General features: G+C 51.9%; 1 protein-coding gene across 4 annotated transcripts in view; it reads left to right on the top strand.

The window, feature by feature from the left end:
* Positions 1 to 15,496, top strand: part of UNC13B (unc-13 homolog B) — a 153,222-nt gene that overhangs the window by 55,270 nt on the left and 82,456 nt on the right. For 3 of the 4 annotated variants that reach the window (XM_039369071.1, XM_039369072.1, XM_039369073.1), the window contains 2 exons: positions 10,765 to 11,055; positions 12,409 to 12,499. In XM_039369071.1, coding sequence (XP_039225005.1) covers positions 10,765 to 11,055; positions 12,409 to 12,499 — 382 coding nt within the window. The other variant, XM_039369067.1, reaches the window with a different exon arrangement.

Genomic DNA, 15,496 nt, shown 5'->3' on the forward strand with positions numbered 1-15,496 from the left:
GTTGAAAGGCTGCTAGTGTAACAGTGCTGCTCCTGCAGGATTTCTTTGGGGTTCTGCCTTGGGGGTCCAAGTAGGTCTACAACAACTCACCACAGTACAACTTGCCAGAGTTACACTAATATCAAAGAAATAGAATAGAATAATTAAAGAAAGGATGCCAAAGGAGGAACAAAATGAAACGTGAATGACAAAAATTAAAATAATCTTTAACTAATTTAAATAATTAAATTGAATTATTGAATTGTCCCGCGATGAGTTGGCCGTGGCGAGTTGTGCCATTCCTGATCCAAGTGGCCAAACATTGAATGACCCCTTCGAATAGCGGCCTTAATTCAGCACAGATGGTTTATTCATCTTAGGCTTAGTTTAATAAATTAAATAGTGTGCTTTACTATTAAAATATCTTAAGTAGTGCATTACAGATACTGAATTGTGACAGTCTGAAGGCTACTGCAATTGGACTAATGATTTTTGTGGATAGCTTGAGAGGTCTCGCTGCTCATCCAAGCAGCTTCATCAGTCAGAGCAAGCCAGTTGGGCAGAAAGTTGTTGGAATGTACCAACTCCTACTATGATTTGTGATAGGTTGTTTTTTTTATAGACACTTTTAATATGCCACTGTATTTAATAAATGCTTCTAAGTAATATATCACCGTGGTTATTCTGTTGAATTGCTGTACTGGTAGTCCTGGAGTTACAACTGTAGTTGGCCCTGCTCATTGCAGTCATAATTCTTGGTGGCTATAAAACGGGGCAGCCACCTGACCAACCCAATGATACCACCACCTGTGTCATAGCGGTCATTAAGCGAATCAGTTCTTTGCCACAGGGCAGAAACAACTGCTCCGTTTTGGCAAAACCACCATAAATGTGTTCAGGTGTGTGTGGGATGCTGCAAAGATCTGTAAATGTGGCCTGGTTGTCAAGTGACCGAAGGGGGAGGGGGCGACAACTGTCGGAACATTGAATCCAGTTCATAAGCAGCCTCCAGGTAGGTCTGTCGGAACTTCCAGCCATCACTGAGCGACCCGCCATTAGTCAGGGACTTCCCATAACATGCCTTGCTCAGTCACTCCATTGAGCCCCCCCAGCCTGGTCATAATAAAGTGGGTGCTTTCTAAACATGAAACAAGGTTAGAATTGAATGTACATGTTTTAATTATTTCATATTTGTTTATTTTTCATTCCTAAAAGTTCACGTGTTTATATGTTAAAGATTTTTTTCCATCTTTCTTGCCTTTTCCTTTCTCCCCCCTCTCTTCTCCCCCCCCTTTTGCATTACCAGTCAAGGATCTTTGATTAGCAGTGGGAAAGTCAGGATTATTCCTTTTGACCATGGTCTTGACCAAGAAGAATGTGTTGAGGACTATGACGAATTAGGCAAACAGTTAATAGAAGATTTTCTAGAAAAAAGGGCTAGAAATTGGCAGGAGATAAGGAGGCCTCGGTTCTCCAAACAGGGGCACGGTAGCCGTCTGAAAAACTCCAGGTCCTCACCCAAGGTTTGCGTGGAATTAGAACGTCTCAGTGCTCTTTCCTATCCAGCGGCGTACGATACCATAGACAGGAGAAGAAAAAAGAAACGGAGAGACAATGAAGAGTGTGAGTGGAGAAGGCCTCAAATCAATGGGAGGCTGAGTCTTCCCCACGAAACTGTCATTTCTGCAAGCACCATGAAAAGAAGAACCAAACTTGACGCAGATTACGATGACTTTGATCTGTATAGCAGCAACCCCGGTGAAGTTGGGGCACAGCAGCCTGGGTGTTGGGATTTGCTCCCCTCCGGAAAGACCTTCCTGGTCCAAAGCAGCTGGTTCTCGGACGGCCGAGAGAGAAGCCACGACCCTCAGCCAGGCCGTTTTGCGGGCGAAGATCCGCTGCACCCAGAAGAGGCAGACGGTTGTTTTCAGCCGTCTGGAGATCTTGAGGAACTGGAAGGCAGCAGCTGGTCTGAAGATCTTCGGGGCTCTCCTGCTTCAGACGAGGAAGGGAAGGAGGAAATGGCCCAAGTGTCCCGAGGCTGGTATGAGCCCACGTGTGGCTCTCTCAAGGAACATGGGGCCTTCTTGCCTGTCCAAGCCCCATCAGAGGGAGACCTCAGTGCGGTGGACGAGTTGCAGTGCTTGGTGGAGACAGTGTCCGAATACCTGGCCGAAAAGGAGGAAGAGATTAGCAGTTGGGAAGCCCTTCCAAAGCAGGAAAGCAGGAATCAGGGCCTCCCTGTCCAGGTGGCAGAGGAGATGTCTCAGGCAGAGCAGGCCAAAGCAGCCCCTGCTGCGGAGGAGAAGAGCGACAGCCGAGGAGAGGTGTTATCGGACTTTCTCGGGGTGAAAGACACTGCCCAGTCCTTCTTCAGCTTCCTTACGGGGAAAGTGAGCTCTGGAAAGACGCTCCTCACGTCCTCTGTGGAGAAGTTCGTATCTTCAACGGCTGAAACGGCAGATGCCCCTGCGAGGGACTCCTCAAACCAACCTCATCCGGATGTGAAGGTGGAAAGCAGGCCTGATCTCGGCTTGCCTGAAGAAGGGCCAGCTTCCCTCCCCGAGCAGAGTTGTGGAAAAGTTGCTGGTCCTCCCAGCGTGAGTCTCCCAGAAACCTCTGACGGGGATGACAAGGCCTCTCCGGCTCCCCCAGTCCTGGATTGTCCTGCAGATGACGCCGAGAGCCAGTCGGCCTTTCAGAAGACCAGTGCGGCTGTGAATTCTCTCTTCGGCATGTTTGGCTCTTTAAAAATATTGGCGGAAAAGAAGGAGCCAAAGAAAGAGACCAGGAAAGAAGGAACAACCATAGCGGCTGAACTGTTGGCTGCAAGTGGAGCTGAGGCCGAGAAGCCTGGTGAAGAGGGCACAAAGCCCAGAGGCTACTCCCTGGAAACAAGGAAGGAGGAACCAGCAGCTGACCCCACGGGGGGCCTGGCACCCCCCATCTCCAGCTCCTCTGCTGACGTTAGCCTGAACGCGGGTTTTGATGGCACGGCTGTTCCCAGGGGGCCAGTGGAGTCTCCCAAAGTCCCCTGCCCCTCATCACAGCTGGATAAGGCAGATCAGGGAATCCCTCTGGAGCCTTTAGCCATCCAGCCTCCTGAGGACAAGCCGCAGGAAGGGCCGCAGGAGGCCATCACTCAGCCTTCAGAACAAAGAGAATCTCCCATCAATTTTTTTAGTCCTCTTAAAAAATGCTTCAGCCTGTTGCCACTTTCTGCTCCTGCTGACCTCCCGGCCAAAGAGGCGTCCTTGAGTGTGGGGAAACAGTGCAAGTCCGAAGACAATGTCAAAAAAGCGAGTCCCGCCAGCAGTAGAGCTCCCTTCCCGTTCCCTGAGAAGCTGCAGGTTTCCTTTTTGAGCAGCTTCAACTTATCCGACAAACCGCAGGAAAATAAGGAAAAAACAGGATTCTTCTCTTCATTCTTAAAAGTTGCTTCGGCTGAAAACGCAGAAGCTGCCAAAGAGGGACATCTGGGGAGCAATTCAGAGGGTCTCCAGGCTTCTTCCTCAAAGTCTCCACCAGAGAATAAAGAGGAGCTGAAGGGGGAACTGGAAACTGATCCTTTGGGACCAGAAAGTGGCCGTCAGGACAAGGTGGTGGCTGCAGGCACTTCGGAAAGTGCGGAGGGCAGACGTGGCCACAGTGACCCAAGCAATCATGATCTAAAGGGTGTCCCAGGCAGAGAAGGGGCAGCAGCAGCAGTCACAGCCGCCTCCCAAGGTGGATCTGGCCTGGATCTGGTAGGAGAAAAATCAGAGGCTGCTAGTGGAGTCGGCAGGGTCAAGATTCTGGATGATGCTCAGGAGGGTTTCTTTTCGGGACTTTTCCGCTCTTCTCTGGCTGGCAGTTTATCTTCCAAGGAAGGACAAAATGCTCAAGACAGCACAGACAGCCAGAAGGACCGTCCACCTGGTTTGCTTTCTGGATTATTCAGATTCGGTTCAGGTGAAAACACCTCTCCGAGTAAGGTGGACAAACCAAATCTGAGATTTTTGGGTGGTTTGGGGCAGATCTTTGAAAAGACTGTGGAGGAGACTAATTCCAAAGTGGGGGATTCTCAAGTGGCACCCCAAACTCAAGAAGGCACCAGGGACCAAGAGGCTGCAGGCAGCTTCCTAATAAACTTCTTACACCAGGCAAAAGAGAAGGTTGAAGAGAGAGTGGCCCAAACTCCCAAGATGAAGGCCGGTTTGCCTAGCACAAGCAAGGAATCCATTGCCCTCCATGAAGGATCCCTCTCTCTGAATAATTCTCAGAAGAAGACAGATTTATCAACAAAACCAGTCCTTTCTCGAAAAAATACAGAATCGCACATTCATCCAGGGCTTCTCCATGAAAAGTTGGATGGACTTCTCAGATGTTCCTCACAGAATGCCAGCTTGCTCAGCTGGTCAGGAGAATCTCCCGCTTCAGAGGAGATCAGGATAGGCTCCACCTTGGATGGTGATTATGACCCCAGGAGTTATCCAGCAAAGATGGTTCAGACTTCTGTGCCTCTTTATTACATCTTAAAACAGAATCCCGTCTCTTGGGATGAGGTTCTGACCTGGTCAGACTCTGGCAACAAAGTAATGAATTTGTGTAAAAGAGATGGGAATACCAATCCAATCGATTGGAGATCAAGTGAGAATTTTGATCCACCAGTGACCAATTTTAATGCTGTGTCATGTAGATCACCTGATTTTTGTCTGGGGGAAAACGAAATGTGGGCAACTCATTATTTGAATGGAAGTCTTTCTCCACACACGTTCAACTGCTTTCTGGAAGATGGGCCAATAGATTTAAGTTATTCCTCTGCTTATGATGCTAATATGTGGACCATAATTGATCAGGAGCCCATGAATATGGATGACCTATGGCTGTGCCACTGTCAGGAGTACCTGGATTGGCTGATGCCGCTGCTGCAGGGAGTGTGGTGGCCGTCAGAAGATGGTGATTATGGTTATTACATATATACCGATGGTCAGTATGTTTATTCTCTACTCACTGATTCTACAGGGCAGTATATTTACCTCTGCACTCCTGACCTTTGCACCCATCCGGACAGCTGGGACTATGAACTCAAGTCCTCTTTGCAAAGGGTTGTGATGGAAGGGGACATGGTTTCCGTTTGTGGCTTCAAAGTGCCTCTTGAAGATGAGTTATTTTGGTCTGCCGAAGAGGAAGAGTTGGATGATTATTTTGTAAACAAACCTCTTGATTTGTCTGTAGCTTTTCAAAGAAGGGACAAGTTTATGAACGTAGAGACCTTTTCTCAAATGTTTGAGGAATCTGCTTACTACCAGAAAGAGAAGCCTTTAGATTTCTCAGGCTACAGGCTTCTGAAACCTAATAAGGTGGGCTTTAGGCCTGAGGAGAAGAGGGAAGGGTCTGTAGAAGATGCGCCGTTTGACCTCCGGGCACATTTAAGGATCGCCTCTGGTGGGGGGCTAAAGGAGGAATTCCAACCCAAGTTGCTAGATGTGGCCCCTAGGACTTCTGTTTCAGAAAGCGGGCAGACCAGACTACCTGGCCTTCAAATCTTTAAAGCTGCTACCAGGTCTGATCTCCCACCAGTGTCTCTTGCCAAAGCACAGATGGCTGAAGAAGATAAGAAGACCACAAGCAACAAGGTCACCTCTTGGCTTTCCTCTTTGGGTGGGCTGATGGGTCAGGGTTCGGGGAAAGGCGAGATGCTGGAGGACACGGCAGAGAAGGACCAAGGCCCACAGTCAAAGTTTCCTGCAAAGGAAGCCATGTCTGGAACACCACCCAGGAAGAAGGGACAACTTCAACCAGAACCCCTGCCTGTTTCCACTGAGATTGCTCCATCTCCTCCCCGGAAGAGAGCTCCCCTACGGAGATCCACCTCTCAGTTCAGCCAGGGTCTCACGTCCGACCCATTAACCCAACCAGACAGCAATGCTAAGGCAGCTTTAGGGTCTCTGGCAGAGCCTGAAAACAGTTGGGTAGTCCTGGGCCAAATAGCTGCTAAGGCCAAGGAGACTCTTTCTAAGAGTGACCTCAAAACAGATAGCCCCGGAGAAGTCCCACCGGTCCCTACAGAATCAGGATTCCTCGGTTTCATTAAAATGCAGGGAAGCAAGTCTCCATCGCCACCTTCACCCACCTCTCTGCCAAGTCTGGTGAAAAAGGAAAGCCAGAGCAAGGCAGAGCTCCCAGGTGCTCCGTCCTTCTTCGGCTCGATCAAAGACTTTTTCACCAAAGAGCCAGCCCACTCACCATCTGATACCCCTGTCCCACCACTGAATAACGGGCAGATATCCCAAGAACTTGTTTGGGAACCCACTAAGGGTCCTGCTTCTGAGGTGGATGTCTCTTCAGAGCCACCTGGGGCAGATATTGCCGAGAAAGAGCTCTCCTCTAAGGAACAGGCCCACAAAAAGGCTGGAGAGGAAATGGGCAGGGTCAAGGAAGTGCCTCCTGCCAGGACTGAGCAGGCAGCCAACTTGCACCTGAGTCCTGGAATAGGGAGGCGCAGCCCACCACCGGAAGAGGGAGGCCTGCTCAGGAGCTTCTCTGGGTTGCTGGGGGACTCAGCAGCAAGGAAGTCCAGTTCCCTGAACACCAGCCAGTCCTTCTTGATGGGCAAAGAGCCCCAGGGAATCCAGCTAGAGAAGGAACCTGGGTTCAGACTCCCCTTTGGCTTGTCCCAAGCTACACCTCCAAAACCTCAGCAGACAGCCAGCAGCTGGGATATCTTCTCTCTTTTCCCTGCCTCCAAGAAAGCCCCGAGCCCTGACCCAACCCCAGCCCCGGCCCCTGTCCAGACCGCAAAAGGTCCAGAGATGGAAGGTTTGTTCAAGATCCCCTTCTCTGCCAAGAAAGGGCTTCTGGACAGCTCCAGCTTCAGCTTGTTCAGTTGGGCCTCTTTCCGCCCTGAAGAACCACCAGCTGCTCCTGACAAAGGTCCCCTCCCCAAGCCACCTCCATTGCAAGGAAAGGAGGAGCCACTCCTGGGGCCATCTGCTTCTGCTGATGCTGGCCTTGGAATAGCCAGGAAACCACCCTTGGAGGAGAAGGAGGCCATCTCCAGTGTTAGAGATGCTGTGCTGGGCAAGCAGGAAGCCCGTGACTTGCAGAGCAGGGCAGGTGAAGGGGCTGAGAAGGCCGGGGAATGTGCCTCGGCAGAGCAACTTACGGACAGCCCATCTCTCAGTGATGCAAAGGAAGAAGACCAGCCAGTACAGCTTGATCCTGTCTGTGAAGGTCCTGAAATCCAGAAGGATGGGACTTTCTCCCCTCCAGAAGTTCCAGAACAGCTGCCCCAGAGCTCAACTGAGTGGGATGAGAGGAGGGTGTCTTTGCTTGAGAAGGAAGCTGTTCCTCCTCCAGAATACTCCGGTTCTGTTTGTGTTCAGACATCAGTGGCCCAAAGGACAGCTGCTCTCCGTGACTTGGGCCAGGAGGTAGTACCAGAGCCCCTGCAAGGATTTGGCCTTCCTTCCCATGCTGGAGCCCAGCAGGCTCAGGGCCAGAAGCCTCTCCCCACGGTCCCCCTTGGGGAGCCAGATGGGTTGAAGATGCCTGAAGAATCTGTGAGTAACAAGTCTGTCCTAGAGTGCTCAATGGAAAAATTTTCAAGTTTCTTCACCAGAATCAAACCCACGAAAACTTTCTCCGATTTTTTGGGCTGCCCACTCCCAGCTCCAGATGCTCCTGGTTTGCAGAAGAAGAGCGCCTCCTTTTTCGGCAGCACGTTCCAGCCAAGCGGGCCTTCCTCAACATTCGCAAGCGGCACCTTTGGTTTTTCTAAAGGAGGAGTGGAGCAGCCTCCTTCGAAGGCTTCTGTGCCCTGGAAACCTCCCCAGGTGGATTCTGAGGTGAAGGAAGCGACAGGTTCAGTTCCAGGGAAAGACCTTCTCATCCGGGAAGACGAAGCATCTAGAGAGGAGGGTTCAGAAGAAAGCCGCTTGGGGAAACAGCAAATCAAGAGTCCTCGAGGGGCGCTGCTAGAGACGGAGGCCAGAAGTGTCTTGAAGGAAAATGGTCTGTTGAACCTGGCAGGAGAAAATTCCACAGGAACTCTCAAAATGGACCTGGAAATGGAAGCCGATCAAAAGCTGGACAATTGCCAAGAGCCGGTGCCAAACACCCTGGATACCTTGAGCTCAGAGAAGAGCCGAGGCTCTGAAGTGGGGCAAGTGGACTTCCTAACCTCTGAGGAAATGAGGGATGCTGATAGGTGCCGTCAAGATCTCAACAAGGGGGTTGCGGCAGAATCAGCTGCGATGCTGGCAGATGAGGCTGACCTTCCTACTCAAAAGCAACTGAATCTAGAATCCCAAACTGGCAACCTTCCTATTGGCCAGGAAGGTTGGGAAAACACACCTGTGCTGGAAGCCAAGAGGGAAGACAACGTGAGCCAGTCAGGCTTGGATATTGTCGCTATGTCTGAATACGCAGCCGTGAAGGCTCAAGCGCAGGGTGATACTGGTCCACCAAATGGACGTGAGAACATAGGTGTGGAACCCGGAGCGGTTCTGAATGAGACCCCTGATTTGCACCATGATGGTGTGGACGGTATCCACAGCAGGGAATCTGTCCCAGGTGAGGAAGAAGAGGAGGTTCCATCCCCTCGTGAGAAACCTTTCAAAGCTGAGGCCTTGAGAAGCGCCATGGATCATGGGCCTGCCGGTTCCCCTGCTGCAGAGGTCAGCAGCACCACGTCTGTATTTGAGATGTTAAGTCGGTCCCCTTGGCCCAAATTCGGCTTTGGGTCTTCAACCAGCAGCATGAAACCGATGGGCTCCTTCTTCTCCCCCCCTTCAGCGAGCAAGACCGGTGCTGAGCCCGGTCTCGGGTCCGGCTTGAGCAGCGTGTCTTCCGTTCTGTTTGGTGGAGGAAGCGAGGAGAAAGTGGAGAAAGCCGGCAGCATCCAAGAGACGGTGTTTGGGAGGAAGCTGGACTTCTCCCTTCCTTGGCAGAAAGGCCCAAAGGAAAAGGAGAGCCAGAAGGGATCGGAGGCGCCACTGAAACCTTCCTCCAAGCCAGAAGCCCTGTCAAGTGGTCCATCCCGTCTGATGCCCAATGCACCGCAGCCCTCATGTAGAGCCGAGCAGGCATTGATTGGCCCCAAGGACAGTGCAGACCACTTGGGGGATCCAGTGCCCGAGTCCAGCCTTCCATCCATGGAGGTGGACAGTTCAGGCGAGCAGTTCCTAGAGGCCAGAACTGTTCTTGCTGAGGCTGAGCCTGGCCGAGGCCTGGAAGTTGCAGGTAAAGAGCAGGAAGAGGATCTGAGGGCCGTTCCCAATGGCCCTCCTGCCCCGACCTTGGAAAAAGAAGCAGAAGACACGGCCTCTGTTCCTAGTCCATCAGAGCAGAAGAAGGACAGCGTCGCTTGCCCACAGGCTGGGCCACGGCTGGTGGAGGAGAGCAGCCCACGACACCCGCTTGAGCACAGGCCAGTAGCAGATGCAGCCAATAAATGGAGGCGGCCGGTCCATTTATGAGCCAAGAGCCATAGTCAGAGGCCTCTGACCCCTCCCTCTGGCCCCCTTGATGCTGACGGGGAGTGAGGGGTGACCTCTAGCCCCGGCTTGTCCCTCTCCCTGCCCCCTCCCTCCCTCCCTTTCCTTCGCTTTGGGTGCTCCCCCTTTGTGTGTTGGCGAACAGCTTTGAACGTGGATTTTGTTTTGTTCAGTCTTTACAGACCTGAGAGTGGGGAGGGGGTTTCTGAGAACAGCCCACCCCACAGCTCCCACTCGCCAGAAGAGGCTTTTCGAAAATCCTGCTGTGGAAGGATAACTCTGCCCTTCTGTAGAGGGCTGAATTAGGGAATGTAAAATGCTCACAGGTGGATTGGGAGCTGCAAATGCTGTCTTGGGACACCCCCACCCCTCCCATCCCAGCTGCCATCCATGCTGCTTTTCCTCATGGCTGCCCAGCTGTGAGAGGCCAGCATGGCTGAGCAGTAGCTCTGCGAGGCCTTGTGATGGAGGGGCCAAGGGGATCGGGCCGGGCATCGCAGGGGTCTCTGGTCTTCCCCGAGGGCTTCAGGGGTGTGAGCTAATCACTTCTGGGCCCATCAAGAGCTGCTGGCGCTGCTGGGCTGGGCGGTTTCTGCTCTGCCCGCCCACAAGCAGCTCCCTGCCTCCCGTAGCTGTGTGGATAAATCCTGTGGATCTCCCAAGGTCAGCCCCCACCCGCCGCTTGGATCCTGCGCAGCCCCTTCGTCTGCTCTCTTCCCCTTCTCCGCTTCCCTCCACCTTGCTAGCTGCAGCCCTGTCTTTTCCAGACCGCCAGGCTGGAAAGAATCCAGATTGGTCGATGTTCGGACTAGCCAACTCCAAGCACCATTATGCACAGCCCTCCCGCCCCCCGTGTTGTCCATTCTGTTACCCTGGATGTTGGCAGTCCCTTCTTCCGGTTGGGAATGAAGGAAGCCCTGGGAATCAGCTCAGGAGCCCCTTGGCTGACCTGGTCTGCAGGGAAGTAGAAAGACTTGGGGCGGGGGGGGTGGAATCCTCCTGCTGAGTCAGCAATTCAGCATAGGGGAAGTGGGCCTGGACTGCCTGGGTGGGGGAGATGGGAGACCCCCATTTCTGGGCGGCAGATCAGAGGGAGAAGCTTCAAAGCCTCAACATTCAGCAGATGTCCCGGAATTGGGAAGCCCTGCAGACTCTCTACCGGATGGGGAATGAGGACAGATGTGTTTGGTAGCCAGCCCTGCTCGCCCCCCCCCCCAACTGCTTCTCCATTCCTTGGCTGCCCACCCTTCGGGCTCCCCAAGTTCTGCACACTCACCTGCTTCCTCTCTCTCTTTTCCCCCGCCAGTCCTGCCAGCAGTAGCAAGTTCGGCTCCTCCGGCAACGTCAGCCGGGGCAGCTCTCAGCTGAGCGAGCAGGAGCAGGGCAGCCCCCCTGGCTCGGAGCAGGAGGAAGAACTCCCAGAAGGGGGGTCTGTAGCTTTGACCCTGCGGGACGTCCAGGAGCCCCTGAGCGAGCTGGCCAAGTGCCAGGAAGCGAGCCGAGAAGGAGAAGAAGAGGAGGTCAAAGAACGTGGGCGCGCTCAGCCCCCAGGAGAAGGAGAGGACATCCCCAAAGCTGCTCCGGAACCCCCAAAGAGGTAGGAAATTCTGCCTGCTGCGTGCCCTGGGTCCAGGGTATCCGAGGAGCTGTCTTGCTCCATGGGATTAGCCTGCCCCATTCAATCCAGGGCCTGCTGTGGACCCTACGGGCCAAGGAATTTTGGCTGGAGTGGGTGTCCAGGAAAAGGACCTTTTCTGCTGTGGTCCTGGCCTGGTAGAACACTCTGCCACCAGAAGTGAGATCAAAACCTGATTTTGCTGGTTGGCTTGGAGCTCCAATTGGGGGGGGGGGCGGTGCTCACCACTGGAAGCAGTTGACAAGTTGATCTCATCCCCGTTTCCCCCCTTCTCCTTGGTTCTAGATTTTAATATAGCACAGTAGTTTTAATTTTAATCATTTCTACATTTATCTTTTTACTGATTGCAAAGCCAGAGTTGCCTTAGGTGAGAGAGGCAACATATAAACATACGAAGAGAAGCAACCTAGAACTAAGGAGAAACTTCCTGACAGTGAGAACAATTAACCAGTGGAACAACCTGCCTCCAGAAGCAGTGTTGGAGAATTCACAACTTCTGGAAGCAGTTGTTCCATTGGTTAATTGTTCTCACTGTCAGGAAGTTTCTTAGTTCTAGATTGCTTCTCTCTTTGATGAGTTTCCATCCATTGCTTCTTGTCCTGCGTTCAGGCGTTTTGGAGAATAGCTTGACTCCCTCTTCTTTGGGGCAGCCCCTGAGATATTGGAAGGCTATCATGTCCCCCCCATGTCCTTCTCTTCATTAAACTAGACCAGGGGTAGGCAACCTTGGCTCTTTTATAACTGGTGGACTTCCCAGAATTCCTGAGCCATCCATGCTGAGGGGAAAGGGAGAAGTTTCCAAGCTGAGCCATGCCGGCTCAGGAATTCTGGGAGTTGAAGTCCATCAGTCATAAAAGAGCCAAGGTTGCCTACCCCTGAACTAGACATACCCAATTCCAGCAACCGTTCCTTATATGTTTTAGTCTCCAGACCTCTAATCGTCTTTGTTGCTCTTCTCTGTACTCTTTCTAGAGTCTCAACATCTTTTTTACATCGTGGTGACCAAAACTGGATGCAGTATTCCAAGTGTGGCCTTACCAAGGCATTGTAAAGTGGTATTAATACTTCACGTGATCTTGATTCTATCCCTCTGTTAATGCAGCCCAGCACTGTGTTGGCTTTTTTTGGCAGCTGCAGCACACTGCTGGCTCATATCTAGGTGATTGTCCACTAGGACTCCGAGATCCCTGTGCCAATAGTGTAAATATGCAATACAAGTTTGAACCCCTCTAATTCCAGTTTTCTCAATTTAAAGAAAATACGCACTTTCGCGTTAGCTCTTCTTCATTCTTTGTGTTCTTCGTTTCTTGCCAGCCTCCTGGATGAAAATGAGTCTCCCCTGTTTGCTCCTGCAAGAGCCCATTGGATCCGAGCTATCACCAAAGTCCGGCTCCAGTTTCAGGAGGTAAAGCCTTTTTTCCTCCTCCCTCCATTTCTTTCCGTAAAGAATCGGGTGTGTGTGTGTCTTTCTTTGAAGGCTTTTTTGGTGGTCCAAGAAGCAACTTGGGCTTGAGAAGCTGGGAAGCCTTTAGTGGCTGAGGCCAAAGGTCTTTCCTCAGCCCTGGGATGCCCAGTCTGTAGGAAGACTTGATTCTTCCAAAGGATCAAGACCTCAGAGGGGAATCTGCATTTCGGGGCATCCCAGTGGATCCCAGATGTGCAAACAGAACCTGCGCTGGACACGTGCGTGCTTTTGGGGCACTACTTCAGAAGAAGCTCCAGTTTTGTGTAGAGGAGGCTGGCTGGGGAATTCTGGAAGTTGAAATCCAGAAGTCTTAAAGTGGCCACGGTTTGACACCCTGGTGTAGACATCAATCTGTGGGATTCCTGAAAAATTGCTTTGGACCGGGGCCAAGGTTTCCTCTACAAGCAGCCATGCGGTGCTTCTGTGGCACTCAGATCAAAAAACGGGCGTCTGCTGCTCCAAGCACCCACCCACCCACTTTGTCCGCCAGCCACCTCTTGAGCTGCACTGAAGGAGCTTCTTCACATGTTGGGAAATGCAAGTTCTTTGGAAAACTGTGTTGATGCAAAAGTTGTCAAAGCAAGACCTTGTGGGTTTGGTCGGCGCTGACTTTGGAAAAAGTCTGGTTTAAATAATGTACACAGGATTATATTTAAAGCACCAATGACCCCCCCAAGGGGCTCAGGGGCTCCCCTCCCGCAAGAGGCTGCCCTTCCACCTAGTTTTGGCAAAGGAATCGTTTTGCTTGAGTCGATCACCGCAATCTCTCTTGTGGGGAAGAGAGGCGGGAGATGCCCGTAGAACTTAGTGGGCTTTTCAGGCCTCTTAAACCGGGGCTGCTGGTGTCCCTGAGAAGAGGGTGATGCAGGAGTTGGGGCATCGTAAGGGGGGGGGGGTAAGACCGAAGCTGATGGTGGGATGCTGAGCGGACACCTCCCTCTGACCTGAGAGGTAAACCTGGGCATGACAGAGACCCCAATGGTGACTGCTGAGCTTTGTAGTGGCTTTGCTTCTTCTTCTTCCATGCATATTTGGCTTCTAGTCCCACACCAGGCATTTTATGATTTACCGTCATGAAAAGAGCCTCTTTTGAGATCTCTGGAAGAGGCAGTGGCCACCCTGTGGCTGCTTTTTCTGTCTCTTCCTGTCTCAGAGACGTCTATTGTAAGGGCCAGCATGAAAGGATGCGCCAAAGCGTCCCTTGCGAGGACAATATACTCGGGCACAAAGCTTCCAGCATCACGGAAAGGCTGCGGGGAAAGGAAGGAAGGGCCCCCCTCCCCCATTTTTTAATATTTAGGCCAACATGACTATAACTTTTCTTTATTCTTCTCAGAAATCAGGTGAGGATTTTCCAGCAGTCTACCCTGCTCACGTAGACGGCTCACCAATAATGAGCTTTGCGCAGTTTGGGATTAGCTTTCTGTACAAACTCACCCCGCGAATTAAATCTGCTCACCGCGAGGAATAGTGTTGCGTCTCCCCGACGCCAGAAGGAAATGCTCTGTGGTTGTTGGGTGGGTTTATTATGGGGGGGGAGGTGAGAGAACACCCCCCCCCCATCTTCTTCCTAAGGCTGTTGAGCTGGCAAAGAGGCTTCGGAATGAAGAAAATGCACTGCGGTGGGAATTGTGTGGCCACCTGGTTGTGACTATGACTGTATTGGACTAGGTAGCCTTTAGAGGGCCCTCCTTTCCAGTGGCCTCTTTCCTCCCCCAGTTTCCTATTTCCGGTGACTTGTAACATCTGGTGGTCTCTTGCTTGGAAGAAAGGCTGTGTGTGTGTCCAGTGTGTATGTGTGTTTGTCATCCATCGGACATCTCTCCACTTCCAGACCGACTTCTCAGAGGCCCCAGCGGCTCTGCCTGCTTTCTGACCTCCTTTTTCCATCTTCCTGCTAGTCTCTATCCTGGTTTGATTCTCTCAGAATTGGGGGGGGGTCCCCTTTCACCAGATTTCTTCCTCGTCTCCCATTTGCCCCCCAGACTGGCTGGGCATTCCCCCCCCCCCATCCATCAGAGGCTGGGGTAGGGACTGTCCAGGACAGAGCATTTTGCTGATCAGGCCCTAAAGGAAGAGTCGGGCCTTCTGCTCTTCCATACCTTTAATCATTCCTGTTTTGACATTTTGTTTTTAATGTTTCCCAAAATGGGCAATTAGTTTAAGGCAGAAGTAGACAACCTGGGCTCTTTTATGACTCGTGGACTTCAACTCCCAGAAGTCCTGAGCCAGCCATGTTGAGGGAAAAGGGAGAGGCTTCCAAGCTGAGCCATGTTGGCACAGGAATTCTGGGAGTTGAAGTCCATGAGCCATAAAAGAGCCAAGGTTCCCTACCCCTGGCTGAAGGCGATCCGTTGCCGCAAACTTTCCTTTCTTGCGTGCTGAAATGGTATACAATGAGTTTTAGGTGCAATTGTGCTTATCTAGCCTATGTTTATCACTGGTTCTGGGTTCATTCAGTAACCAAGGTAGAAAAGTGGTAATTAGCATGACTGTGCCCTGTGGTGTTCTGCCCCCCCCCCATGCATCCTTCCATTATCAAAGGATGTATTTTGGAGGGGAGTTTCCTACCAGGAAGGCTGTTCCTGCTCAAGTGGGCCAGCTGTGACTATGGGGTGGAGGGCCGGAAAGGGAAGACCCTCGTTTGGGGTGGGGATCAATCAGGCAAAGGAAGGGACGCCTCAGTTCCTGCTGTTCTCCTGCCGTGGCCCTTGCGCATTCAGGGAACACCCTCTCTGTATTCAGGTGGGCTGACCCACTGGGGTTGGCACCTAACACAATGCACCATCAATGAACCTGGCAGATTGGATTTGTCCTGCCTGTCATCAAAAACCCTAAGCAAAGGTAATCAGAGTCTGTCTGCTCTGCGAATGCACCTGCCAGGCCTTTAGCTGACTTGGTTGTCAGTTCATTGCCTTGTTGGTGCTGGTTGTGTGA

Source organism: Crotalus tigris, unplaced genomic scaffold, assembly GCF_016545835.1.
Source record: "Crotalus tigris isolate CLP2741 ecotype Arizona unplaced genomic scaffold, ASM1654583v1 scf7180000020963.25688851:1431469, whole genome shotgun sequence".
Lineage (NCBI taxonomy): Eukaryota > Metazoa > Chordata > Lepidosauria > Squamata > Viperidae > Crotalus > Crotalus tigris.